Genomic DNA, 25,665 nt, shown 5'->3' with positions numbered 1-25,665 from the left:
GTGACTTTCCCTCAATTAAAAATTTAAAAATAAAATTTTAAAAAATAAGCAAAGGAAAAAAGGACTTCTGACACTAGAAACATTCCATAGGCAGCTGGGATCACAGAGACCGGCAAGCTACAGAGAAGAGGGTAACTGTAATGTTCATTTGGAGTACAACACTGGGAAAGAACCTATATAGCAATATGTAGGATTTTTTTTTTTCTTGGAGAAGACAATGGGAAGTCATTTGCAGAACTAATTTATAAGGACCAAGTACTGCCCATAGAAGTGACTAAGTAAACGAAGTGCTAACACATAGTCACTAACATGATTGGACAATGACTGCTCCAACATGCTCTTATTTGTCCTTACATGGTAAAGGCTTTAAAATCAGATAAACAATTTTTTATATAATATTTAAATAGAAAAATACAGCTGTTCTGAGGTTTTAGGTTGATTCAACCATAGAAACCATCATGATCTATATAGTTCCCACACTGCTGAAATTACAAGGGCACGGAGATTCTTGAATTTCATAACCCAGAGAAGTAGACTCTTCTAGACATACCCACACACTAGTCAGGCTTTAACTTTGAAGACTCTCATCAATCTATTAAAAACAAAAATCAGACACCTAGGTGATGGACATTAGGCCCTTGTAGCTTTTTTTTTTTAAGATTTTTATTTATTCATGAGAGACAGAGAGAGAGTATTTATTTATTCATGAGAGACAGAGAGAGAGAGAGAGAGAGGCAGAGAGACACAGGCAGAGGGAGAAGCAGGCTCCATGCAGGGAGCCTGATGTGGGACTTGATCCTGGGACTCCAGGATCACACCTTGGGCCAAAGGCAGGCACTTAAACCGCTGAGCCACCCAGGGATCCCCAGGCCCTTGTAACTATTACCAAGAAGCACAACAAGCAGCTCTAGACTTTACCATGTATTTGCTTTTAGAGATTCAAAACCAAACTGACAGTTTACATCCTAAGAATACTGTATGTATTTAAAATACCTTTGAAAAATATATAAAATTTCTAGAGATTTCAACCAAGTATTCTTCCTAACAGGACTCGTAAAGTTTTTAACCTGGTTCCCTCACCTTCAGTATACTGAGACATTTTCCTATGACCAACTGTTTCTGCTGCAATGAAAGAATCCCTAAACTATAGGAGATAACTTCTTGATCAACACCAAATACACACAGAAATCAGAGAACTTTAAACCACCAAATAAAAGTGGCTATAACATACACAGCACTGTCTAAACAACAACTGATAGACGTGGGTACATAAACCTTTCTAGAAGTGAGTCTGATCTTTCCATCTTTTCTTGAGAAATTTTCTATTATCCACCAATTCATGATTTATCATACAAAGATACACCGCTTTGTCATATTGCCAGTATTTGGTCTTGATAGGGGTCCTTTTTTAAAGTTTGCTTCACTCTATTTATAAAAGAACTGCATGTTTACTGCAGAAAATGGAGAAAATACAGGAGAGAAAAAATGAAAGAGAAAATTACCATATATCCACCATCTTTTAAAAATTTCACCTTTTGGGACGGCTGGGTGGCTCAGTCAGTTGAACATCTGCCTTTGGCTCAGTTCATGATCTGAGTCTGCTTCTCCTTCTGCCCACCCCTCTACCGTAGGCTCACTTCTGCTCACTCACTCTCTTTTAAATAAATAAAATCTTTAAAAAAATTCACCTTTTGACTGACAGTTTATATTTCCTTCAAGTATGAAATTTTTAACATTTAAGTTCTTTAAATTTAAACATACTAGTAGTATTTTAAACTTCTCTAGTACTTACATATTTTCAAAGAGGTCTTTACATTTACTATTTATGTTCACAAATATCTGTGGAGTATGTAAGCCAAATACTAGTTATTTTGTACCTGGCTGCCTGCTAGAGTAGAAAGACTAAAGGCTTTCAATAAGGCTGCATTGCTGGTTTGTGGTACAAAATCGCACTTAACTTGTAACAGTCCCCAGTCTTCAGTGGAAAAACTAACAATATTACCAACATAATAAACTTCTGAAAAGTAAGAATATTCGTCTTGAATTGAACCAGCCTTATACAATTTAAAACAGATGCTTTGAATCTAGCATCTGTGTGGGTCAGATACAGTAGTTCACAGACATGCATGGACAAAGGAAGAAAATAGGTCCTACAGATAAGGTTCCATCTAGACTCCAAATGTTAAGAAGTCCATACTCCTAAGAAGTTGAGATCCAAATACAGCATCAACTTTGTTAAATGGGTTCTCTGAACTTAAGCAAATCACACAGTCAGATTCAGTTCTTTCTGTGGATAGAGTTGAACCTGACAAAACCCAGGCTCTTTCAGTTTTTAAAATGTACATGATTCCATATATCTATTCACTTAAGAATAAAAAGCTTTTATAATGAAAGCATATATACTATGCAATGCTGTCTACGCTTCTGGAAAACAAGATGTGCCTATCTGCAGAAGCAGCTATCTAGTAAAAAATTAACCTTACTCAAAAAGAGAACTAGCCATTGCCCTTGGTTTCTGGAAGGTGATCTCTAAGCCCCTGGAATGTCCTGCTTCATAAATGTCTTTCTTTACCTAGGGACTATGAGCCACTGCAAACAGTCAAACAATGTGATTTATGGTGGAAGTTTTGGGTCATGCATCATCAATCTCCTGAAAGACTAGAGACTAAAGGTCAGGCACATAGGCAGCCAACCATAACCACATGACCAAACTCCAATAAAAACTCTGGACAATAAGGCTTGGGTAAGCTTCCCTGGTTGGCAATACTTTGTGTGTACTGTCACTCGCTGCCAGAAGTTAGTGCTGTCCCAGACTCCAGTGAAAGAGGACAAGTGGAAGTTCTACTTGTGTCTTATGTGCCTTTTCCCTTGGCTGGTTTTAATCTATGCCTTTCACTGAATAAATCATAATCATGAGCACAACAGCTTTCAAGAGTTCTGAGTCCTTCTAATGAATTATTGAACCTGGGCACCTGGGTGGCTCAGTGGTTGAGCATCTGCCTTTGACTCAGGTTGTGATCCTGGGATCCTGGGATCAAGTCCCACATCGGGCTCCCTGCATGGAGCCTGCTTCTCCCTCTGCCTATGTCTCTGCCTCTCTGTCTCTCTCATGAATAAATAAATAATTTAAAATTAAAAAAAAAAAAAAAAGAATTCTTGAACCTGAGTACCTGAGTGAGGGTGGTCTTGAGGATCCCCAAACTTGCACTTGATACCAGATACGAGAGTGGTCTTGGTACTCTCAAACTCTGGAGTGGGAGAATGACAACTGTCCTCCAGTATTCATTCTCCTTTTCTTTCTTTTAGTAATAAAACATTTCTCCCCCTCCCTACCCCCAGTGGGAAGCAGAGTTACCAACTAGAGACTACACTTCCTAAGCTCCTTTAAAATCAGGAGCAACCATGTGACTAAGTTCTGGATAGTGAGATACCAACAGAATAATACTGTTTAAAAAAAAAAATCTGTGCCATCTTCTTAAAGGAAGGGATTTATTTCTCTTTCTGGTATGTAGCTATGAGGTAACTTGGCTTCAACCTGAAAATTAGAACAATACCACAGGGGATGGCTAAGCAAACAGAAGGAACCCAAGACCATGAATAACCTTAAAAATAAAATGCAAAAAAAAAATAAAAATAAAAATAAAATAATAAAATGCAGTCCCTCATCCACTGTGGACTGCCTACCTACTACTACACGAAAAAGAAAAATTTCATTATTGTTTGCATCACTGTGTTTGTAAGTTTCTGTTATAGCAGGTTACCTTGTACTCTAATGAATAGAAGTACATTTCAGCATTTTAATATTATGTCAGTTTTTAATATAATATAGTGACATTAATACAATGTCAGTATTTAAATAAACTACAGAGAAAAATGAGATGTGTAAGAAAAATATTTGGATATATTACAAATGAAAACATATAACAAATATTTGTAATGTCCCAGTCTGAGGCTGATCTTATTTTTTTTTTTTTAAAGATTTTGTTTATTTATTCATAGAGATACACAGAGAGAGAGAGAGAGGCAGAGACACAGGCAGAGGGAGAAGCAGGCTCCATGCAGGGAGCCCGACATGGGACTCGATCCCAGGTCTCCAGGATCACACCTGGGAGTGCAAGCGGCACTAAACTGCTGAGCCACCCAGGCTGCCCTGAGGCTGATCTTATTAAAAGAAGTTTTTATCCCAAATGACTCAATACAACAAAAATTTTTCTCTCATCTTCTTTGTTGTAACAACAAAAATAAAAAATAGGATTGATTTCATAAAATCAGTCATCTGAATACAAGTTGAAAGAGGCATTCTAAAAGAATTACTAAAATTTTCTTCTGTGTAATTACAGACTTCCATAGAAGGGAAAAAAAAATGAAGACCACTATTTTAATAAAGTACAAAGAACTGCCTTCTCTGATTCTCCAGGGTACAGCAAAATCAACCAATTTCTAAACACCTTCCCTCAATTTTCCTGACTTTCTGAAAAAACTCCAAACCATGAGGCCCAATTGCTTATTAAACATCTCTACAAGGGGCACCTGGGTGGCTCAGTCAGTTAAGCATCTGCCTTCAGCTCATGTCATGATGCCAGAGTCCTAGGATTAAGCCCCACACCTGACTCCTTGCTCAGCAGGGACTCCGGTTTCTCCCTCTCCCTGCTGCTTCCCCCCCCCCCCCCCCCCGTGCTTGCTCTGTGTGTCAAATAAGTACATTTAAAAAAAAAAAAATCTCCACCAGGATGTCCCACATGCATCTCAAAGGAAGCATGGCCAAAAGCAGGCTCAAGCTACAAAGTAAAGAAAACAAAGGTATGTTCTTCTGCAGAAGACATGATTAAAAAATGAGTCTAGAAGAAGGAATAAAAAGCCAGTGATCTTCATTAAGAAGTGGTATAGGGACGCCAGGGCGGCTCACTGGTTGAGCATCTGCCTTTGGCTCAGGGCTTTATCCCAGATTCCTGGGATTGAGTCCCACGTCAGGCTCCTTGCATGGAGCCTGCTTCTCCCTCTTTCTGTGTCTCTTGTGAATAAATAAATAAAATCTTAAAAAAAAAAAAAAAAGTGGTATATTCTCACAGGGAAGCCAAATAATTATCCATAGGAAAGTTCGAGGTTGCAGTAAATCAAGGATTCCAAAGGCCACAGATGTTTAGTAACAAGGACAGAGCATATCTGGAGAATAAAGGAGATAATATCAAAGAGGAGAGGACTGCATCTTCAGTAGTTCTCATACTTGAGCATGCACCATGATATTCTGGAAGCGCGGTTAACAAAGATTGCTGAGCCCCAACTCCAAAATTTCTCATTCAGTAGGTCTGGAGTGGAACCAGGAATCTCCATTTCTGAAAAGTAAATGCTGATGTGGCAGGTCTGGAGCACACAATGAGAGAACCACTGATTTTGCCTGCAGTGTATCTAGAGTGGTAACTGCAAACAGAGACAAGTAAAGGAGGAGTTCAGAGGAGATCAAGTATACATCAAATAGAAAGAAGGCTGCAATAATGTACACCAAAGAGAAAGAATTTCAAAATAACAGGAGTAAATGCAACTCACCAGATCAAAATGCTGATTAGATTATAGGTAAGATCTCTCCCATCCAGTGCCTTGCACTCCCTCTCCCCAAATTCCAGGTCTGATCTAACCGTTTACTCCATATTCACAGAACATTTACTATAATTTATTTTCAAGGTGAGTGAAGTAAGTATAAACCAAAATCCAACGTTATCTATTAGAGCAAAAAGATCTGTGTAAAACTACACTACAGAAGTCTACACCAAAGGCAGTGACAAGAAGGAATAAACAAACACACAGAGAAAACAGCAACAAATTTCATGTTGGAGAAGCCATCCAAGAGGACTTCACTCAAGAGGCAGATATGCGCCAAGAACAAGGAGTAGGATTTTAATGGGCACAAGAGGGTGAGGCGGGATTTCAGGAAGAAGGATATTCATGACCAAAAGCAAGAAAGAAAAAAGAAATTCAAGGCAAATTCTGGATTGACACATGGACAGAGGTAGTGATAACTTGTAAGGTAGCTGAGGAAATAAAACACAAGGCTCTGAATGTCATACTAAGGAGTTTGAACCTTTGTAAAAGTTAGGAAAGGAAGAATAAATTTGTGTATGTAAATGCTGAGGGTGGGGGTGGCTTGCACATGGACCAGAAGTTCTGTCTCCTGAGCCTAATCTACAAACTTGTCTATAAACCCGTCTTAGCAGAGGTCCTCATCCTATGTCTTCTATCCCTAAATAAATAAATTAGAACTCCAAACTCAGAAGTTTGTATAATGACATACAACTAAAAACAAATTCCTCTGAATAACTGAAATTCAAAAATATGGTCAAACTCACTATTTCGTAGATACGCTATCAGTTCCAACTGCTACAAATCTCTTTTCTTGCAAGTCCTTATACTAAATGTACCTGCAACTGAAAATAAAGGAAGTAGGATGTTTAAGAAATTGCCTTTGTTTTAACTTTCTAGCCTCTTTTCCCTTTGTTTTTTGCCAAGAACTCCCTATCACGTATTCAAAACACCAACAAAAGAACTAATTTTTAAGATGATATGACATTCCAATAGGATACTGCATTCCTCAAAAAACATTAGGGGTCTTACTCAATGAAACAGTTTGTTTAGCTAATAGATTATTTCTGAGAAGCATTCAGTGAGTTCCAACAGAATGTAATACAACCTTTAAACATAACAATCAGAAATAAGATTTCCTATTGGGCATAAACAATACGCAAAAAAACATTATCAACCTTCAATACTGTAAACCTCAACAGCTACTAACTTAAGAGCTCAAATTCAAAATGGCAATTAAGTTACTAAAAACACTTTACAACACTAACAACCAATCAATAAATTATCAACACCTCTACCTCACTAACAAAATCTCACCTCATATTTAGATTTATTCTCACTTAACACTACTAACTTAAGTCTAAAATTACAAATTCAAAAATGCCAAAAACGAAACTTTCACAGCCAACATTACTGAGCTTTTGAAACACTAAAAAGTATGTAGTTTATAAACTCACCTACAACACAATTTATGTAAGTATATGACTCAAATGAACATGGACCCAGGTTTTAAACACAATTTTAGCAATAAAAGAAAATGTTACAATTTTCACGAGAAAGCAATCTTTCTACCTACATAAATATATTCAAATGCAACCTTTTATAATTTTCAGTAATGGAGATCACTGGGCTACTACTACAGAAATATGTTCTAGTTTCAACTGTCACAAATTGGGCAAATGTCTGTTCACACTTCTTCAGCTATTATTGTACAATATAAAATTTGGCTGGCCTTTGTCCCTGATTCCTGGGATGGTGACTCTAAATCTTTGGAATTTCACAACTGATAGAAGTGTCTTTCTTATCCTTGGTGGGCCCCTAAGATATCTTTTTAAATTAACATACAACTCTTAGTGGGCTCTTAGTTTCAAGATGGGGCTAGCCACACTTGAAAGGCCATCAAGCAAAGGGCACCTGGATGGCTCAAAAACAAACTCTTGGTTTTGGCTCATATCATGAGATCATGATATTGCAGTTGTGTGATCAAGCCCGGAGTGTGGCTCTGTGCTCAGCGCAGAGTTGGCTTCAGATACGCTCTCCCTCGCTCTCAAGTGAATAAATAAAAAATCTTAAGAATGAAAGAAAAAAAAGACCAGTCAAGTGATTGGAGGGCTGAGCCTTTGAGCCACATGGTATCAACCTGACCTCCTGGAAGAGGAAAAGGCTGGAGACTGATTCACCACATGGCCAATAATTCAATTAATCACGCCTACGTAATAAAACTCCAATAAAAACTCTGGACACCAAGGCTTAGGTGAGTTTCCCTGGTTGATAATCACTTTTCAATGTAGCAGGAGGATAACACATCCTGATGACATGGAAGCTTCATATTTGGGACCTTTCTGGACCTCCTTCTAGGGATCTCTTCATTTGGCTTGCCCTGATTTGTATCATTTATAATAAAAATATTTCAAGTACAGTTCATGCAAGCACTTTCCTGAGTTCCGAGCCACTCTAGCAAATTATCAAATCTGAAGGAGTAGTGAGAACTCCCAAATTTGTAGCAAGTTGGTCACAAGTACAGGTGGCCTGGAAACCCTTGAGCTTAGAGTGGGTAATCTAATGTCTGCCCTAACGGTGGGTAGTTAATGCCAGAAACACATGGCAGCTGTACAACAGGATACACAGTTTCATCTCTCTCCTATATGGACTGAATGAGAAAAAGCCAAGGGAAAGCACTTTTTAAGGCATAAACCATTACAAAGAGTAAAGGACTTTTTTGGTTATGCTCTCAAAAATATTAAGGAAGAGGGACACCTGGGTAGCTAAGCCTTCAGCTCAGGTCTTGATCCCAAGGTCCCAGGATCGAGTCCCACACTGGGCTCCCCACAGGGAGCCTGCTTCTCCCTCTGCCTGTGTCTCTGCCTCTCTGCGTGTCTGTCATGAATAAATAAAATAAAATCTTTTTAAAAATTAAAAAATAAATATTAAGGAAAAAACTTAAAATATTTTTTAAATTCAGGATTGTCCGATTCAATTTTTTGGAAAAATGCTCAAATAGAACTTATTTTAAGATAAAATTCAGAAGTCTGATGAAAAACATTTAAAAGGGAAAGGAATCTAAATAATAATTAAGACGAATGCCTAAATGATAAAAATATATCAAGTTCATTCTTAGTAATCTCAAGTGTAGAAATGATGGAGTTTAGAAAATATAAGATTCAGCTATTTTCTGACTAAATCTTCAAAAAGTTCATTTTAGCCTTGGTTATAATCAGGAATGACTGAAGCCACTAAGAAACATTTTGGTTACTCAAGACACTGGATTCAAATAATCATTCACATGACAATCAACTTTCCCCCACCCTACCTAATCTTTAATTCAACCATAAAGCCACAACACCAGAATGGACTTTTAAAAAGTTACTCAAGGGGATCTCTGGGTGGTTCAGTGGTTTGGCGCCTGCCTTTGGCCCAGGGCCTGATCCTGGAGACCCTGGATCAAGTCCCACATGGGGCTCCCTGCATGGAGCCTGCTTCTCCCTCTGCCTCTCTCTGTCTTTCATGAATAAATAAATAAAATTTCTTTAAAAATAAAATTAAAATTAAAAAGTTACTCAAGCTAGGGGTGCCTGGGCGGCTCAGTCAAGTGTTTGCCATGGGCTAAGGTCATGATCCTGGGGTCTTGGGATCAAGCCCGTTCCCCCACCTCAGCGGGGAGTCTGCTTCCTCCTCTGGTTCTTCCCCTCCTCCTGCTCAGTGCCCTAAAACACAGACACTCACTCTTGGTCTCTCAAAATAAGGAAATAAAATATTTTTTAGAAGTTACTCTAACTAGGAGCATCTGTGTGGCTCAGTTAAGCGCAGGACTCTTGGTTTCAGCTCACATCATGATCTCAGGGGCCTGAGATAGAGTCAACTTGGGGAATCTGCGCTTTGCTAGACGTCTGCTGAAGTTCCTCTCTGCCCCTTCCCCTGCTTGTGTGTATGCAAGCTTTCTCTCTCTTAAAACAAACAAACTTAAAAAAATTACTCAAACTATCCTGTGTGCATAGGCAGCTACCTGACTACATGAGAAAACATATTTTGACTGAATAATATCCTCCTTATTAAAAACAAAGATGATAAAGATCTACTTCATAATCATTAACTTTTACTAAGTGTTTACTTGCCATCTGATATTTTAGCCTTAAGCAAATTGAAAAATATCCATGTTTTCTTAAATCACATCTATTATATGCAAAACTTTTTCAAACTATTTATAAAGCTGACCTTCCACGACACAGATGCTTTGACTTGTTTCAGTAACTCTGTAATGAAAAAGAAAATGATTTTGACTATCAAAACATTCTTCACTTATAATAAAATATATAGGTATTTAAGTATGGGTTAATTTCAAAAACAAACTTAGCCACAAACAATGAAACTACTTGTAGTTAGAGCAACACCACACACAAACTAACATGATAAAACATATTAACAAGTTTCCAAAGAGAAACTTTGTTTTAAATGTGCTTCAGAAAAAAAAAAAAAAAAAAAGTGCTTCAGAGCAAACTGGTTATGACCCTGGGTTACAGAATGAGGTAGGAATAGATTGATATCCTAGCTCCTTTCTTACCTGTGTGTCTGGCTCCAAGGAACGTTATCTGTTTCTTTGTAACTGTGCCTACCTTAGAGTGGTTATGGATATTAAATGAGACACTGGCTTAGCAAAGGGCCTGACACAATGTTAAGTAACTTAGCAATTATTAAATTTTCGAACAAATGTTACACAGAGAAGCAACATTTTGATTTTTTCCATAAGTTTAGGGCCCACAGATAGGATCCTACTGGTTAAAGTTCAGACTAAGAAATAAAACATGTTCCTATAAAGAGGCGCTTTACTAAAGACATGTGGCCTAAGTAGAAATAACTGGAAGCAAGCAAGTGCGGTTACTACAGGGAGACTTAGTTTCTAAGAATTCAAGTTGCATTAGCTCAAAGTATCAATTGTTACATCTAGTGTCTGTCCCATTAATTCTTTCTTCTCAATTTCTATAAAAACATTAAGGAAAAAACTAAATCACATTATGAAAAGATGAAGAGAAAAGGGGAAAAAAAAAGATGCGATGTCAGAGCACCTGGATGGCACAATTGGTTGAGGTGCCCCTTTTTTGGTTTTGGCTTCAGTCAAAACCTCAGGGTTGTGATCTCAGAATCATGAGATTGAGCCCATGTCAGTCTGCTTGGGATTCTCTCTCCCTCTCCCCCAGTCGCACACACTTGCTTTCTCTCAAAATAAATCTTAAATATATATATATGTATATATATATGTGTGTGTGTGTATATATATATATATATATATATATATATATATATATATATATATAAAGTATAGTTGGATCACTATAAGCTCTAATTAAGAACCAAATGCAATTTTGGGGGGAAAACCCATAAAGAAAAATAACAAACTGAACACACAAGATGATAAAACACTTCCCCTTTCCCAAATACTCTGGGACTCATCCTTCAACCGGATCTTCAAGGGTTTTCCATCTTCAGCCTCCAGCAAGTCCTTTCATCGCCACAGTCCTATCTCCAGCAGAACTTCAAAGGGAAATATGTAAAAGCTACTCTGGTGGGCAGCTGCTAAAATAATCTCTCCTAGCATCTTCCACAGATCTGAGAATGAAAAAACTGAGTTCCACATTAAGACCAATACTAGTTGCCATCCTCAGCAGTTAATTTTTTTTTTTTAAGATTTATTTATTTATTCATGAGAGACACACAGAGAGGCAGAGACAGCCAGAGGGAGGAGCAGGCTCCTCGCAGGGAGCCCGATGTGGGACTCAATCCCAGATCCTGGGATCACGCCCTGAGCCAAAGGCAGGCGTTCAACCGCTGAGCCACCCAGGCATCCCAACAGTTTATTTTTTAATCCATTCTAGGCATCCACAAATGTTTTTAAATAGGTCCATACAAATGACTTTGGTGGCCAAAAATAACACCAAAATACAAATTTCAATGATTATGCCTTTGTCTCCTGCAAAAACACAAAATCGTAAGTGATTCCAAGCTAATTTCAAATACTGTTTCTAAAAACTACAAAATAACCCTGTTCTAAGCACCAAACGTATATTAACTCAATTATTACTCACCACAATCCTAAAAGGTACATATGGTCCCCATCTCACAGAGAAGCAAACCGAAGCACCAAAAGATATTAACTTGCCCAAGACTACAGAATGAGTAAATAGTAGGAGATAGGATGCTGACCCAGCCTGTCTGATTCCATAACAGAGTTTAAGCATACCATTCTTTCATGTAACAAGCTTTGCTGAGCACCTACTGTGTGCCAGGAAGAATTCTGAGCTTTGGGGACACAATGGTGAGAACAAGTCAGACAAGGCCCCCGCCCTCTAGTGGGAAAGAGGCCTTGGAGCAAACAAGTCTATGGGGAAAACTGGTAAATAAGTAAACAGTGTATCTTCACCTAGCAATAAGTGCTATGAACAAAAATAAAAATGAAAGCATCAAAAGTGGCAGACGAAAGGGATCAGGGAAGGCCTGAGGTGATGACATCTGACCAGAAAACAGAAGATATAAAGGCAAGATAACCACGAGGAGGAAGAGGTAGCTCAACTAAGAGAACAGCCAAGTTTTACACCCCTAATGTAGGAACAGCTTGGTTAGTTCAAAAAATGGCAAAAGGATCAGGGGGCTGGGGCAGGGTGATTAAAAGTCACACAGTAAGAGGTCCACTTAGGATTGGTAGCTGCCAAATCACATAATGTCCCGAGAGGCTGCAGCAAAGAGTTCTGATTCAATACTTAGGGTACAGGAAGCTTTCAGAGGCTTTTGAGCACAAGAATGACAGTATGATTTATGTCTCTAAAAAAATAGCTGTGGGGGAGCCTGGGTGGCTCCGTCAGTTAAGCAGCTGCTTTGGGCTCAGGTTAGGACTTCAGGGTCCTAGGACCCAGCCCTCCCTTTTTCCTTTTCGTGCTCAGCGGGAAGTCTGCGTGTCCCTCTCCTTCTCTCTGCCCCTTAGCGCGCTCATCCTTGAGGGCACACGTGAGTGCTGTCAAATAAAATCAAAAAATAAAAAAACAAATAAATAAAAAGATCACTCTTTTATGTGGGGATCAGTCAGGAAGAAAAGCAAGAGAAACGGGGATATCAGGGAAGCACTGTTACAACAGCCTAAGGAAGAAGTACTGGAACTCAGACTAGGATTCATGGTTTTTAAGCAGATGAGACACTAAAAGAAGACCATGGACTCAATTGTTTCTAAAAGAGAGTTTTTAAAATATGCTTCCTCCCGTCATCTTCATCCCCTCTTCCTGACTTGACTTGGAAAAAATCAGATTCTTTTTTAATATCCAAGTTAATGGTTCAGTTGGTGCTTATATATAGGGGGAAAAAGATTAGAACATATTTTCTTCAGGAGGGACTTGGGCGGCTCAGTTAAGTGTCCCACTCTTAATTTCAGCTCAGGTCACGATCTCAGGGTAGTGAGATCAAACCCTGAGTGGAGCCTGCTTAATATTCTCTCTCTCCCTCTCCCTCTGCTACCCTACCCAGCCCTGCTCACTCTCTCTCTAAAAAAACTAAACAAAAAACAAAAACCAACCAGACTTCCTTCATTTATGTGTTCTGTTCAATATTCTATAATGCATAACATGCCACATACATGCCTACATTCTTGAGAAGCAGATAGAGCTTTACCACTGTTTAGCTTAGAGCTCACTCATTTACTTGGAGACAAGAAGTACCTAGCACCTCTTCTAATCACCTCTCTTCTCATGTTTTGTTTCCAGCATATCCTGGCTCATTCTAAATTGTGAATTCAAATAAAAAAAAAAAAGTATACCAAAGGGAATATGTATTTATCGAGCATCACTGTGTACCAAGTACTCATTAGATGCCTTACATTTTTTAAAGACTCGTTTAGTCCTTAGCTACTCAAGGTAGAAAATAATGTCTTCATACTACACCTAAGGAAAAAAAATCAAATATTAATAACCTAAATTGTCCAAGGTCACACAGCCAATAAACCAGAATTTAAGTCTACATCTATCTCTAAAGTGATCTTTCCACTACAGCAACTGTCAAAAAACTATCAAATATATGAAGTATTCCCAACTTATTAATGACGAACATGTTGCTCGTGAGGACGGGGTTTCTTTTTCTTCTGCAAAACGGAGTTTGCATGGAGTGATCCTACCAACTCAAACACATTAATTTGGAAAAATTATTTTCCACTTGGGGTATCATAAGCATTAATCCTAAAAGAGTGATTCCTGTCTTTTTAGGGAAAAAAAAATCTTAACCATATTGTTTACTATAAAATGAAAGTTCTATGACAAAAGACGAGTTTGGAATGGATGGAGAGAAAAAGAGGACACCGACAAAAGGATAATCATCAAGACACATGTAGAATCTGAGTGGCAAATAAATAAGAGCTGAGCGGAGGTCCTCCTAGGGACTTGGGGTCCTTGCGAGGTGAACCTCCAAGAGTCCAGCATAGGAAACCTAAGGGGGGAACCGCTGCTAGCAGCACCTGCACCGGCTAAGACAAGGCTCGTGGGGAAGCAGAGATGGGAAATCTGGAGAGCAGGTGGACCGGACCGCCGCAGGATGGGCCTCTGCGTACTCCCAGCAAGAACCAGCGTTACGGTGTGCCCAATCCTAAAGAAGAAACGGCCAATCCCCCAAGACTGGAGTGGGGAGGCCAGAGAGACCAGACACACAGAATTAAGAACCGTTACATAAAAGTCCTTAAAAGTTAGTTACGGGTCCTTTTACGGGAGGTGCCCTCTAAACGATACCATCTCCACTCTGTACATGCCCTGCGAAGGTGCAACCGACAGAAATCATAAACTTACACCATCTGTAATTATTTTATTTTAAACAAGGGGCCGGGGGGGGGGGGCTCAACTTAGGTGTGATATATTCAGGTATTCTATTTCCTCACAGACCGGGTTTGGGTGGTAAGAGCAGCGCAACATGCAGGGAAAGGCCCGCTTCGGTCCACGCAGGGCTCGCTCGGTCATCGTAATGCCGAGGGGAAGTGCGGAAAGGGCACTTGTAAGGACGGGCAGCCGGGGAAGGCTGCCCTGCTCGCTAAGGGAACAGGGAAAACTAAGTGAATCGAAACCGCCGTCGGAGAGTGCAGCACCGAGGTCGGGACCCCCGGGGGGGGGCGGGGAGGCGGGGAGGCTCGGGCGGCGGGAGGCGGGAGGCGGGCGGCGGGCGGGGGACCCCGGCGACGCTCGACGAACCCGCGGCCGAACGCGCGCACGAATGAATGGCGCGGCGCTCAATGGCCGGCCCAGGCGCCGCCGCAGGGGAAGGAGTTTGCGGCGCGCTGCGAGCGGGGCCGGGGGTGGCGTCCGCCGGCGGGGCCCCGGGAGCACCGGGGAAGGGCCGCCGGGCAGCTCTCGGGCGCGGCGCGGCCGCGGGCGGGCGGCGGGCGGCGGGGTCGGCGGCGCCCGGCCGGCCGCGCCATGGCGGAGGGGGAAGGGGAGGTCACGCGTTACATAACCCGGCGGCTGCCGCGCTCGGGGACGCCGCGGGCCGCCCAGGCCGCGGGAGGACGGCCTGCGGCGCCCGGGCCGGCGCGCCCTCCCCAGCCCCGCCTCGGGCCGTCCGCGCTCGGGCCGCCGCCGGGCGGGTCTGCGGCGCCTCCGGGCGACGCGTGTCCGGTCCCACCCCTCCCCCACCCCGCCGCCGGCCCGGGGGTCGCTCACCTTCCGCGTTGCCCCGGGCCACCATGCCCGGGCACGGCCGCCCGTTGGGCCTCGCGGGCTCCGGCGCCGCTGCGGCCGCCGCACCGCGCCCCCGCCGGGGGCCGAGAAGAGGGTCGCGGGAAGGAGTCACCCAGCCGCGCCGCGGCCCACGCTCGCCCCACGCTCACGGCGGCCGGCCCTGCGCGCGCTCCGCCGCGGCTCCCGCCCCTCCCTCCCTCGGGCGGGCGCGCGCGCCGCAGCTCCGCCCCGCCCCTCCCCCTCCGCGCCCGCGCGCCCCTGGCTCCGCCCCCTGCCCCCGCCCCCCCCACCCCACCCCCGTGCGCGCCGGCCGGCCCGAGGCGCGCGGCTGGCGGCCGGCTGTCCCCGCCCCGGCTCGCGCTCACCCCGCGCCGCGCCCCGGGCCGCCCTGCCCGGCGGCCGCCGCGCCTCGGAGCTGCGCGGCGGCCGGCCCCGCCCCCGCCGCCCTCCCGCCCTCCCGCCGCCGCCCGCTGGGGGCAGCGCCTCCGCGGCACGTGACCGTCTCGCTCGCGGAGGCGGAGAGGAGCGCGGCGCGGAGGGCGGCCCTGCAACGGCGCAGCCTGCTGGCCTCCCGCTCGGGCCGCCGCGCCTGGGTCGCCGCGGGCCGCCGAGGGGGCGCTGCCTGCGCTTCCGAGGGTCGCCCCCGCCCCCGCCCCCGCCCCGCGAGGCACTCCCCAGCCCGGGAGGAGACCGACCATGCGGGGACCGACCATGCTTTGCCTGAAACCCTCGTAGTGTCTCAAGACAACCTGCAACCCGGTGCCCCCTCCGCTAGCGACCGATTTACAGTGACATCTAGCGGAGGAGGGGACGCACGCGAGCCGACACGGCTGTGTCAGGGAGCGACCGAGAACCACGGCCCACGTGGTTAGCGGGAGCGAACACTGCGCCACGGAGTTGAGGCGGTTGTCGCCGGCTCCCGCAGGGACGCCAGCGCTGTTGGCTGCGCTGTGAGTGTCCGCCCGGGACTGCGCCTGGATGTTTGCGGACCGACGGCGGGTGGCCCAGCCCACGTGCAGCGCGGGGGGAACACTCGAAAGCAATTTTCGACTATCGTTAAAAAAAAAAAAAAATCGTATACTGTGTATGCTTAAATACGATTTTAATTGAAGGCCTTCCGGCAAAAGACAATTGTTCCATAAGGACCAATTCCCCCCTTTTTGGCAGTGTCGCTTTGCCAAGAGATCCCACGTTACTATTATAATAGTCTTTATTGTTGTAATGAGCAAAATGAAGCGACCCTCGGTGCAAAGCCCCAACACTTTCTTTCCCTTAGTCCCTTACCTAAGATACTTTGAAGAGTTTGAACGTACTTAGGAAACGGTACTCTTTGGAAAACTGATTTTGCGGAGCTGAGACTGATTTAATGGTAATTCAGAGAATATTCAAATACTTGTTCCTTTTATCCTAGCCTTTTCTGTTTTTGCCATTTTGTAGACTTAATAGATGCACTTTAACTTCGGTATTGTCTCTAACCCAGCAAAATCAAGTGGTATGTTTTTCTGAGACGTCATAATTTAGTACAAATTGCGTATTTTCAGCAGGCTCACAATCAATTGCCCATTGCAACTAAGGGTAATCTTCATCTGCTGAGATCTCACAGAAGACCAGTAGTAACCTCTTAACTATTTTTTAATGTGTATCCCTAAATGGCAGCATTGTTAACAAAAAATGGCAAAACTTGATTTTCAAATTGAAAAAAACTTGAGAAATCTACAGGAAATGTACTATTGTATTTCAACTGCAATTTCCTTTCCCACTCTCTCCTATTAGAGAATTTTTTTTCTCTCTCAAGAAAGAAACACATTGCGCTAACTGACCTTGGCAACACCTTTATAAAATATGGTAGGATGGTGTCACTGCATTTCAGTGCTAACTAGTAGAAAGCCTCTGCTAAGAAAGAAAAAAAATCACATTGCTCCTTACATAAAAATAGAATAAAAAGAGAGCTGAAAACTACATTTTAAAAAAATGTATACAAACTCTAGAATCCTTCATATAATTTTGTCAGTTTTATTTTTGCTCATTCTGGAATATTCTGTTCCATGCTATCCCATAACATATTAAACAATGTCTGAAGAGCCTTTTATTTCAATTTTGTCCAGTCATCTACATTCATCCTTCATTTACTGCCATGTATTCTCATGAGGACCATCTTTCCCAGTCTGAGGGGAACTGGCCTGACCTTTGGGTTATGCAACTGAGAGAGCCACTCTGGACTCCCACACTTGGGAGATGTTTTGGGGCACTCTACCTTATTCCTCTTTTTTGAGCCTCATTAAAATTTATTTTTGAGATTTCTATCATTACTGACATCTCAAAGGGCCTATGAAAGTGCAGACACTTGCAAGGATAACCCTGGGAAAGGACATGGCTCTTATCCTTTAACCTCTGTATCTGGCAGTAAACTTTCCTTGAAAACATCCACATCTAGTCTCTCAAATACCAAAAACAGAAAATAAGAACATGAAACCATTAAAACAGAGATTTGTACTCAAGTCCCTTGGGTGATATACACATAATAACTCCTGTGATTTACTCATGGGAAAGAGCCATCATGCTGATGGTTGTAAGGCATTGAGCACATTATGCTGAAAGATGAAATAATAACAAGGAAGAATGAGCACAAACCCACAGAAACTTAGAAAGGAATTTGGAACCAGAATTGGTTTACCAAGACCTAATTCGTCTAAACACATTATCTGTTTTTACAGAGTAAAAAGAGACCATGGACAGGTATATATATATTTAAATAACATAGTTCACAAAATTCAGGATGATTCAACAATTAGCAATGATGAGCATTCTGAATGCCACTCACTCTTTGGTTAATAAAGAACAAAATCCACTTCCTGCTTGTGAAAAGTTTCCAGGGTAGAAAGGGGAGGCAAATCTTTAAACAGGCACCAGCAGTACAGGTTCAGGACTGCCACTGGAAAGTGTTCTATGGGAACACAGAATGGGTGTCAGGGAGGCTTCCTAGAGGGAGGGACATCTCAGTAAAGACCGAGATACTAGTAGAGTTGGCTATGGGAATGCCACTCTCCACGGAGAGGGCACCATGTGCAAAGGCAAAGAAGAGAAAGAGAACAGGGAACATTCCAGAAACTGCAAAGTACAGAGGGATATAGGTGGGGGGTATATTGAAAAAAGGAGGTTAGGGAGGCAAGTAGGGGCAAGAGCATAAAGGGCCCCTTACAGTATATGAATGTATTGACTGTATCCTAAGGGTAATGAATCATTGAAGGGTTTGTTTGGCTTTAAGTTTTTGTTTGGTTTTGGTTTTTGGTTTTTAAAGGTTTTATTTATTTGAGTCAGAGCGAGCACAAGTAGGAAGAGGGGGGAAGGACAGAGGGACAGGGAGAAGCAGACTCCTCACTGATCAAGGAGCCCAATGCAGGGGCTCCATCCCAGGACCCTGAGATCATGACCTGAGCCCAAGGCAGACACTTAACTGACTGAGCCACCCAGGTGCCACAAGTTTTGTTTGTTTGTTTGTTTTAATTTATTTAAATAATCTCTATACCCAACATGGGGCTTGAACTCAAGACCCCCAAGATCACTTGCTCTTCCAACTGAGCCAGCCAGGCACCTCAAATCATAAAGAGTATTAGCTGATAAAGTGACTTCAGAAAGTCACTCTGGCTCTTGCATGGAACGTAGGGTTGGAGGCAGTCAGGAAGTCTTGTATTAGGTCCAGGTGCCCAGGTACAGGCACAGGGGAAGCAGTGGGTTGGATTTGACCAGGGTAGGGGTTTTGCAAAGCAAGTATAATGCACAGAGAAAAGGCAAAGAAATTGAGGATGTATTCAAGGGAGGGATTATATTGATTGATCATGGAACTGAGGCTCATTAATTTTTTTTCACAGCATTCTTGGGCAAAAGAAATACCTAACAGTTTTATTTATAAAGGAAGTAAGGCCAAACAATTTAATAAGCATTTGTGACATAACAACTTAGTAGACATTAAAAAAAAATACACGTAAAATGAAGCAAAAATAATACTTGAATTTCATTTTTAAACAACCATTACTACCCAATGGGACCTAGGTGCCATTCTCACACTTCTCAAACTATGGGATCAGATTGGACGCTGCTACCTTCATTTCCCAGTCCACACTGGCAAAAACCATTCATACATATTGCTTCACAGTCCATTATAACAGGTATAGAGGCGTGTGACTAGCTCAGTTGGTAAAGCACGCAACTCTTGATCTCAGGGTCATGAGTTCAAGCCCCACACCGGCCATGGAGCCTACTTAAAAACAAAAAAACAGGGACACCTGAGTGGCTCAGCAGCTGAGCATCTGCCTTCGGCTCAGGTCGTGATCCCGGAGTCCCAGGACAGAATTCTGCATTGGGCTCCCTGCATGGAACCTGCTTCTCCTTCTGCCTATGTCTCTGCCTCTCTCTCTGTGTCTCTCACAAATAAATAAATAAAATCTTAAAAAAAAAAAAAAACAGAAAAACAAAAAAGCAAAACAGGAAGTACAGTTTGTGCCATTACTGCTGATAATAAGTTAAATCCTTGGCTAGGTGCTGACAGCCAGATCTCTCCATTGTAAAAGCACATTTTTTCCGCTGTGCATGCTGTTGAGTACTTTTTAGCAAGTGAATAGTCTCTTCAACATTTTAACCCAACGGTTTCAATATTCGTGGATGATCTTGTACTGAATCGGTTGTTGTATTGGGCTGCAAAGAAGTGATTTTCTAATTCCATATTTTCTCCCACATTGATTAGATGGCATTTTTCTTTAAAAAAAAAAGAACTGCCCATATCAACTGGGAATAAACTATCATTTTTCCTTGAAAGGGAAGGCAAATGCTTAATTCTTTCCCTTTAATTACTAATATTCATAGAAAAAGTATTATCTAATAGTTCTCTCCAATGGTGATAAATGAGCTTTTTCTTTCTCTTTTTGTTTTTCCTCCTTTTTCTTGAAAATTTGAATGGACTCATAAATATTTATTTATTGTAATCTTGCAATTAATTATACTCATCCTTTTTGATGTGTAAATTGTTCCAGATTTGGCCAGTTATAGCCCATTCAAGTTGATGCCTATTCCCCTAACACACTCCAGTAGTTATTTTTTGTTAAGATTTTATGTATGTATGTATGTATGTATGTATTCATTTAGAGTGCCAGGAGGAGGAGGGGCAGAGGGAGAGGGAAAGAATCTCCAGCAAACTCCCCACTGAGCACACGGCCCCAATATGGGGCTCAATCCCACAACCCAGAGATCATAACTTGAGCTAAAATCAAGAGTTGATCAATTAACTGACTGAACCACCCAGGTGCCCCCACCCCATTATTTGTTTAAACTTTTGTTTTGTAATCTAATAAGGCTACCACTATTACTCTTCTCTTTTGGGGCTTTCTTAGCTATTGATGCTTACTAATTTTTTCATTTTAGGATCAACTTATATAGTTCTCTGGGGAGGGGGAACTTGATATCTTTATTGGGATCTCATTAAACTTATATGTAAACTTGGGGATAATTTCTGATGGGGAGTCATCTTATCTAAGGACCTGGGACATCATTCCATTTATTCATTGTCACATTGGAATCTTTCAGAAGGTTCCCAAAATTTGACTGTATAAGTTTATGCACATTTCTATTTTTATGTATTTTATTTATGTGTTTTTGTTCCAATAGTAAATAGTCTCCTTATTTATTATCTTTTTATACTGGTTATTGTTTATATGAAATTTATTGATTTTTATGTTAATTGTATATTCTTCTACTGTACTAAGAGGCCTATTGTTTGAATTGGTATTTTTTCATTGATTTTCTTGGGTTTTTCATATAATTTGCATACAGATATCATTTTAACTCTTTATTTGTAATTTTTATTCCTCCAATCATTTTTCTCTTATTTAATTGCTTTGGTTAATATCTCCAATATATCATAGCTAAAATAGTGGGAAACGGCTTTGTTCCTAATTTTAATGGGAATGGGTTCAATGTTTCACATTAAATAAGACAGTAATTTTGAGATTAAGATATATATTAAGTATGATCCTGAATATAAAAAAGGAATTTGGACTTCCAGTTTCACTTTTGATCTCTAGAGACCTTGGAAGTCATCACTCCCATCCTTATAAGAATCAGTAACTTTTTTTTTTTTTTTAAGATGTATTAGAGAACTGAGATTACATGACAAACCACCACCCAAAAAATCTAGAGATAAGCATATCCAGAGTATATAGCATAGGATCTGGTTCCCCAGAGCAGAAACTTTTGGATGCCATAAGAAAGTAGGAACACTTACATGGAAATTTTGATAAATTGCTAGAAGCTATTTGGACTAATGTAAGAGTGAGAAACATGGGAGCAGCAGTCATAGACTTTAATTCAAGTATAGTAAGAATCACTTTAGTGACGCCTGGGTGGCTCACTGGTTGAGTGTCTGTCTTCACACCCAGGGCATGATCCTGGAGTCCCAGGATCAAGTCCCACATCAGGCTTCCTGCATAGAGCCTGCCCTCTCCCTCTGCCTATGTCTCTGCCTCTCTCTGTGTCTCTCATGAATAAATAAATAAAATCTTTTTAAAAAATCACTTTAAATGTGAATGGTCTAAACATACCAGTTAAACAACAGATGTTTTCAGGTTTTTTTTGTTTGTTTGTTTGTTTTTTTTTAAGATTTTGTTTATCCCTGAGAGACACACAGAGAGGCAGAGACACAGGCAGAAGGAGAAACAGGCTTTCTGCAGCAAGCCTAATGCAAGACAGATCCCAGGACCCTGGGATCACAACCAACTAAGCCACCTAGGTGCCCCTAAAGTTGGATTTAAAACAAAACAAGACTAGATACTATGTACAACAAAATCCACTTCAAATATAAAGACTCAGTTAAAAGTAGTGGGGTAGAAAAAGGTATACCTTGCTAGCACTAACTCAAAGAAAGTTGGAATGGCTATAATAATTTTAATCCAAGAGAGTTCTAAACAAGGAATATTATCAGGGATAAAGAGCAATTACATATTGATAAAAGGGTTAATTTTCTTTTCTTTTTTTTTTAAGATTTATTTATTTATTCATGAGAGACACAGACTGAGAGAGAGGCAGAGACATAGAGGGAGAAGCAGGCTCCTCACAGGAAGTCTGATGTGGGACTCGATCCTGGATCCCAGGATCATGACCTGAGCCAAAGGCAGGTGCCCAACCGCTGAGTCACCCAGGCATCCCAAGGGTTAATTTTCCAAGAAGATATAACAATCTGTACTTTATATGTACCTAACAACAGAGTGTCCAACTACATGAAACAAAAGCTGATGGGACTTAAAAGAGAAATAGACAAATCTGCTATTATAGTTGAAGGCTTTTACACCCTCTGTCAGTAATTCATAAATCGAGCAGGCACAAAAAATCATAAGGATATGAATGACCTGAACAGCACTATCAATCAACTTGATCTAATTGACATTTATAGGATACTCATCCAACAAGAGCAGAATATACATTCTTCTCAATTGCACATGAAACATTCACCAAGATAGACTGCATTCTGGGCCATGAAATACACCTTAACAAATTTAAAAGAATAGAAATCATACAAAGTATGTTCTGAGACCATGAAATTAAACTAGAAATGAATAACAGAAAGATAGCTGGGAAAATCTCCAAATGTTTGGAGATTAAAACAACACATTTCTAAATAACACAAGGATCAAAAAGTCTCAAGAAACATTTAAAAATATTTTGAACTAAACTGAAAATGAAAATACAATTTATCAAAATGTGTGGGGTGTAGTGAAAGCAGTACTTAGAAATTTTTAATATCAAATTCATATATTAGGAAAGAGAAAAGATCTAAAATCAATGATTTTCTACCTTAGGACAGTTGAGAAATAAGAACAAGTTAAATCAGCAGAAAAAAAGGATATAATATAATTAGAGCCAATATCAGTGAAATTGAAAACAGGGAAACAAGAAAATCAACAAACAAAATTTGGTTCTTTTGAAAAGATTAATAACATTGATAAGCCTCTAGGCAGGCTAACCCAGAAAAAAGAAGACATAAATGACCAATATCAGGAATGATATTGGTAATGGCTTAATTCTCCATGGGCATTAAAAATAGAATAAAGTAATATTATAAACAATTTTGATAGCCTAGATGAATACTTTGAAAGATACAACCTACCAAAACTCACCTAAGGATATAGTCTTTTCAAGATCCAAATCTATATCTACTAAAAAAATTGAATCAAGTCTTCTCAACAAAGAAAAATGCCAGGCCAACACGGTTTCACTGGTGAATTATACCAAATACTCAAAGATAAAAACATTGATTCTACCCAGGATCTTTCAGAAAAATGAAAAAAGAAATACTTCCCACCTTTTTCTATTATCAAAACCAATTGAAGATGGGACAGCTAAGGAAAAATACAGTCTCTCATTAACTGAGACACAGAAATCCTTAAAATATTAGCAAATTGAATTCAACAATATATAAAATCTATAATCATTACAACCAAATGGAGTTTACTCTAAGAATGCAAAACTGGTTCAATATTCATAAATCATTCAATGTAATTAATCATATTAAAGGATTATTAAAACTCACATGATTATGTCAATAGTTGCTGAAAAACATTAAAAAATTTTAAGCTAGAAATAGTTTTTTAACTAATGAAGGGTATAAAAAACCTACAGTTTATATTATACTTAATGGTGAGAGACTGAATTCTTTCTCCTAAGAATAGGAACAAAGCAAGTATTATTCTTTCTCATAATATTACTCAGTATCATACTGGAAGTCCTAGCCAATGCAATATGACAAGAAAAGGAAATGAAATTATGCAGACTGGACAGGAGGAAATGAAATTGTCTTTATTTAAAGATGACATAATTGTCTATGTAGAAAACCTGAAAGAGAATCTATAAAAAATCTCCTATGACAAGTAAGTGAGTATAGCAAGGTCACAGAATACAAGATCAATATACAAAAGGCATTTGCTTTTATATATACCAGCAAAGCATAATTGGAATTTGAAATGAAAATAAGAAATCAATAGTCATCAATGAGGGCACCTGGCTAGGTCAGTTGATGGAATGTGCAACTCTTGATCTTGGAGTTATGAGTCCAAACCTCATTTTGGCCTTAGAGATTACTTAAAAGAATAGTCATCAATGGCATTTTAAATGGAAAGATAATAGCTAATTATTATTAATGTAGCATGTATGTTGAAATCATCCTGTCTTATTTCAAATGGACAGCTTAATTCATGCTGTTTTTAATTTAGCAACAAAAGACAGAAATTTCCTTGTCAAACAAATGAGCTATACATTTATAACTCATAGTTTATATTTATTATTCTCTTGTATTTTTATATTCTTCAATTTTTAGTGGCATAAAAATACATAGTTTCCTAACTTCCTTATTTTAAACTTAATATTATTTTTGTTGAAAACTTATAACTTCTCTCTGCCCCTTAATTTCTGATTTCCAAGTCAACATTGTCAATTTTTTGTAACAATTTATGCTGGCATTTACCTTCATGCTTCTAATAGCATGCATATGTTGCTAATACTTGCTTTTTCAATTTTAGATATTGTCTACTGATTTCTTACTATGAAATATATGTATCTGGCTGCCTTAAGTGAGAATTTATGTGCAAACAGACATACACACAAACATACATTTTCCACTTCATATATTTTCTATTTAGGTATGTCATAAAAGTTGGTTATGTCAGTGCTTATTGTTTACATTATCATGACTATTTAAATTAGCATTCAGGGTGACTCATATATTTGTATGACCATAATTTTTTTTTGTAATCATATAATCTATCATTTCATTTTTTTTCTTGGAGTCAGTAATCAAAAACTTCCCAAGGGGGGGAAAAAAAAAAACCCAAGACCTACTGGTTTACTGAGGAATTCTATGAAACAATTAAAGAAGAATTAATACCAATCCTCCTCAAACTCAAACTCTTCAAAGAATTGAAGAGAAGGGAACACTTCCAAACTCATTTTATGAAGCTACCATTACCTGATACCAAAGTCAGACGAGGACAGTATAAGAAAAGAAAACTACAGGCCAGTATCCCTGATGAATATAGATCTAAGTGAGTAGATCTTAATTGTTTCACCACACACACACACACACACACACACACACACACAATGGAAACTATGTAAGGTGATGGAAGTGTAAATTAAGTTGATTGTAATAATGATTTCACAAAGCATATATATACATCAAATCATCTATTGTATACTTTAAATATATACAATTTTACTTGCTGATAAACCTCAGTAAAGCTGGAAAAAAATGGTCTCTGTTTTCTGTCTATTCTACTTTCTGGGAGTTCCCTCAATTTTATCTTCTAAATCTTTTTTTTTTTTTTAAGATTTATTTATTTATTCATGAGAGACACAGACAGAG

The 25,665-nt window shown here is 40.3% G+C and overlaps 1 protein-coding gene across 3 annotated transcripts in view; it reads right to left on the bottom strand.

Annotated features, from left to right (window-relative positions):
* Positions 1 to 15,464, bottom strand: part of REV1 (REV1 DNA directed polymerase) — a 96,401-nt gene extending 80,937 nt beyond the window's left edge. For all 3 annotated transcript variants that reach the window (XM_041756203.1, XM_041756204.1, XM_041756205.1), the window contains exon 1: positions 15,246 to 15,464. Coding sequence is in view for 1 of the 3 variants with exons in the window: in XM_041756205.1 (XP_041612139.1) it covers positions 15,246 to 15,270 (25 nt within the window). In the remaining 2 variants the exon portion in view is untranslated. The remainder of the gene's footprint in view (positions 1 to 15,245) is intronic.
* Between the last annotated feature and the right edge of the window lie 10,201 nt (positions 15,465 to 25,665).

The sequence above is a fragment of the Vulpes lagopus genome, chromosome 5, assembly GCF_018345385.1.
Source record: "Vulpes lagopus strain Blue_001 chromosome 5, ASM1834538v1, whole genome shotgun sequence".
NCBI lineage: Eukaryota > Metazoa > Chordata > Mammalia > Carnivora > Canidae > Vulpes > Vulpes lagopus.
Note: the sequence above shows the minus strand (reverse complement) of the source record. Positions and strands in the feature narration are given on the sequence as shown.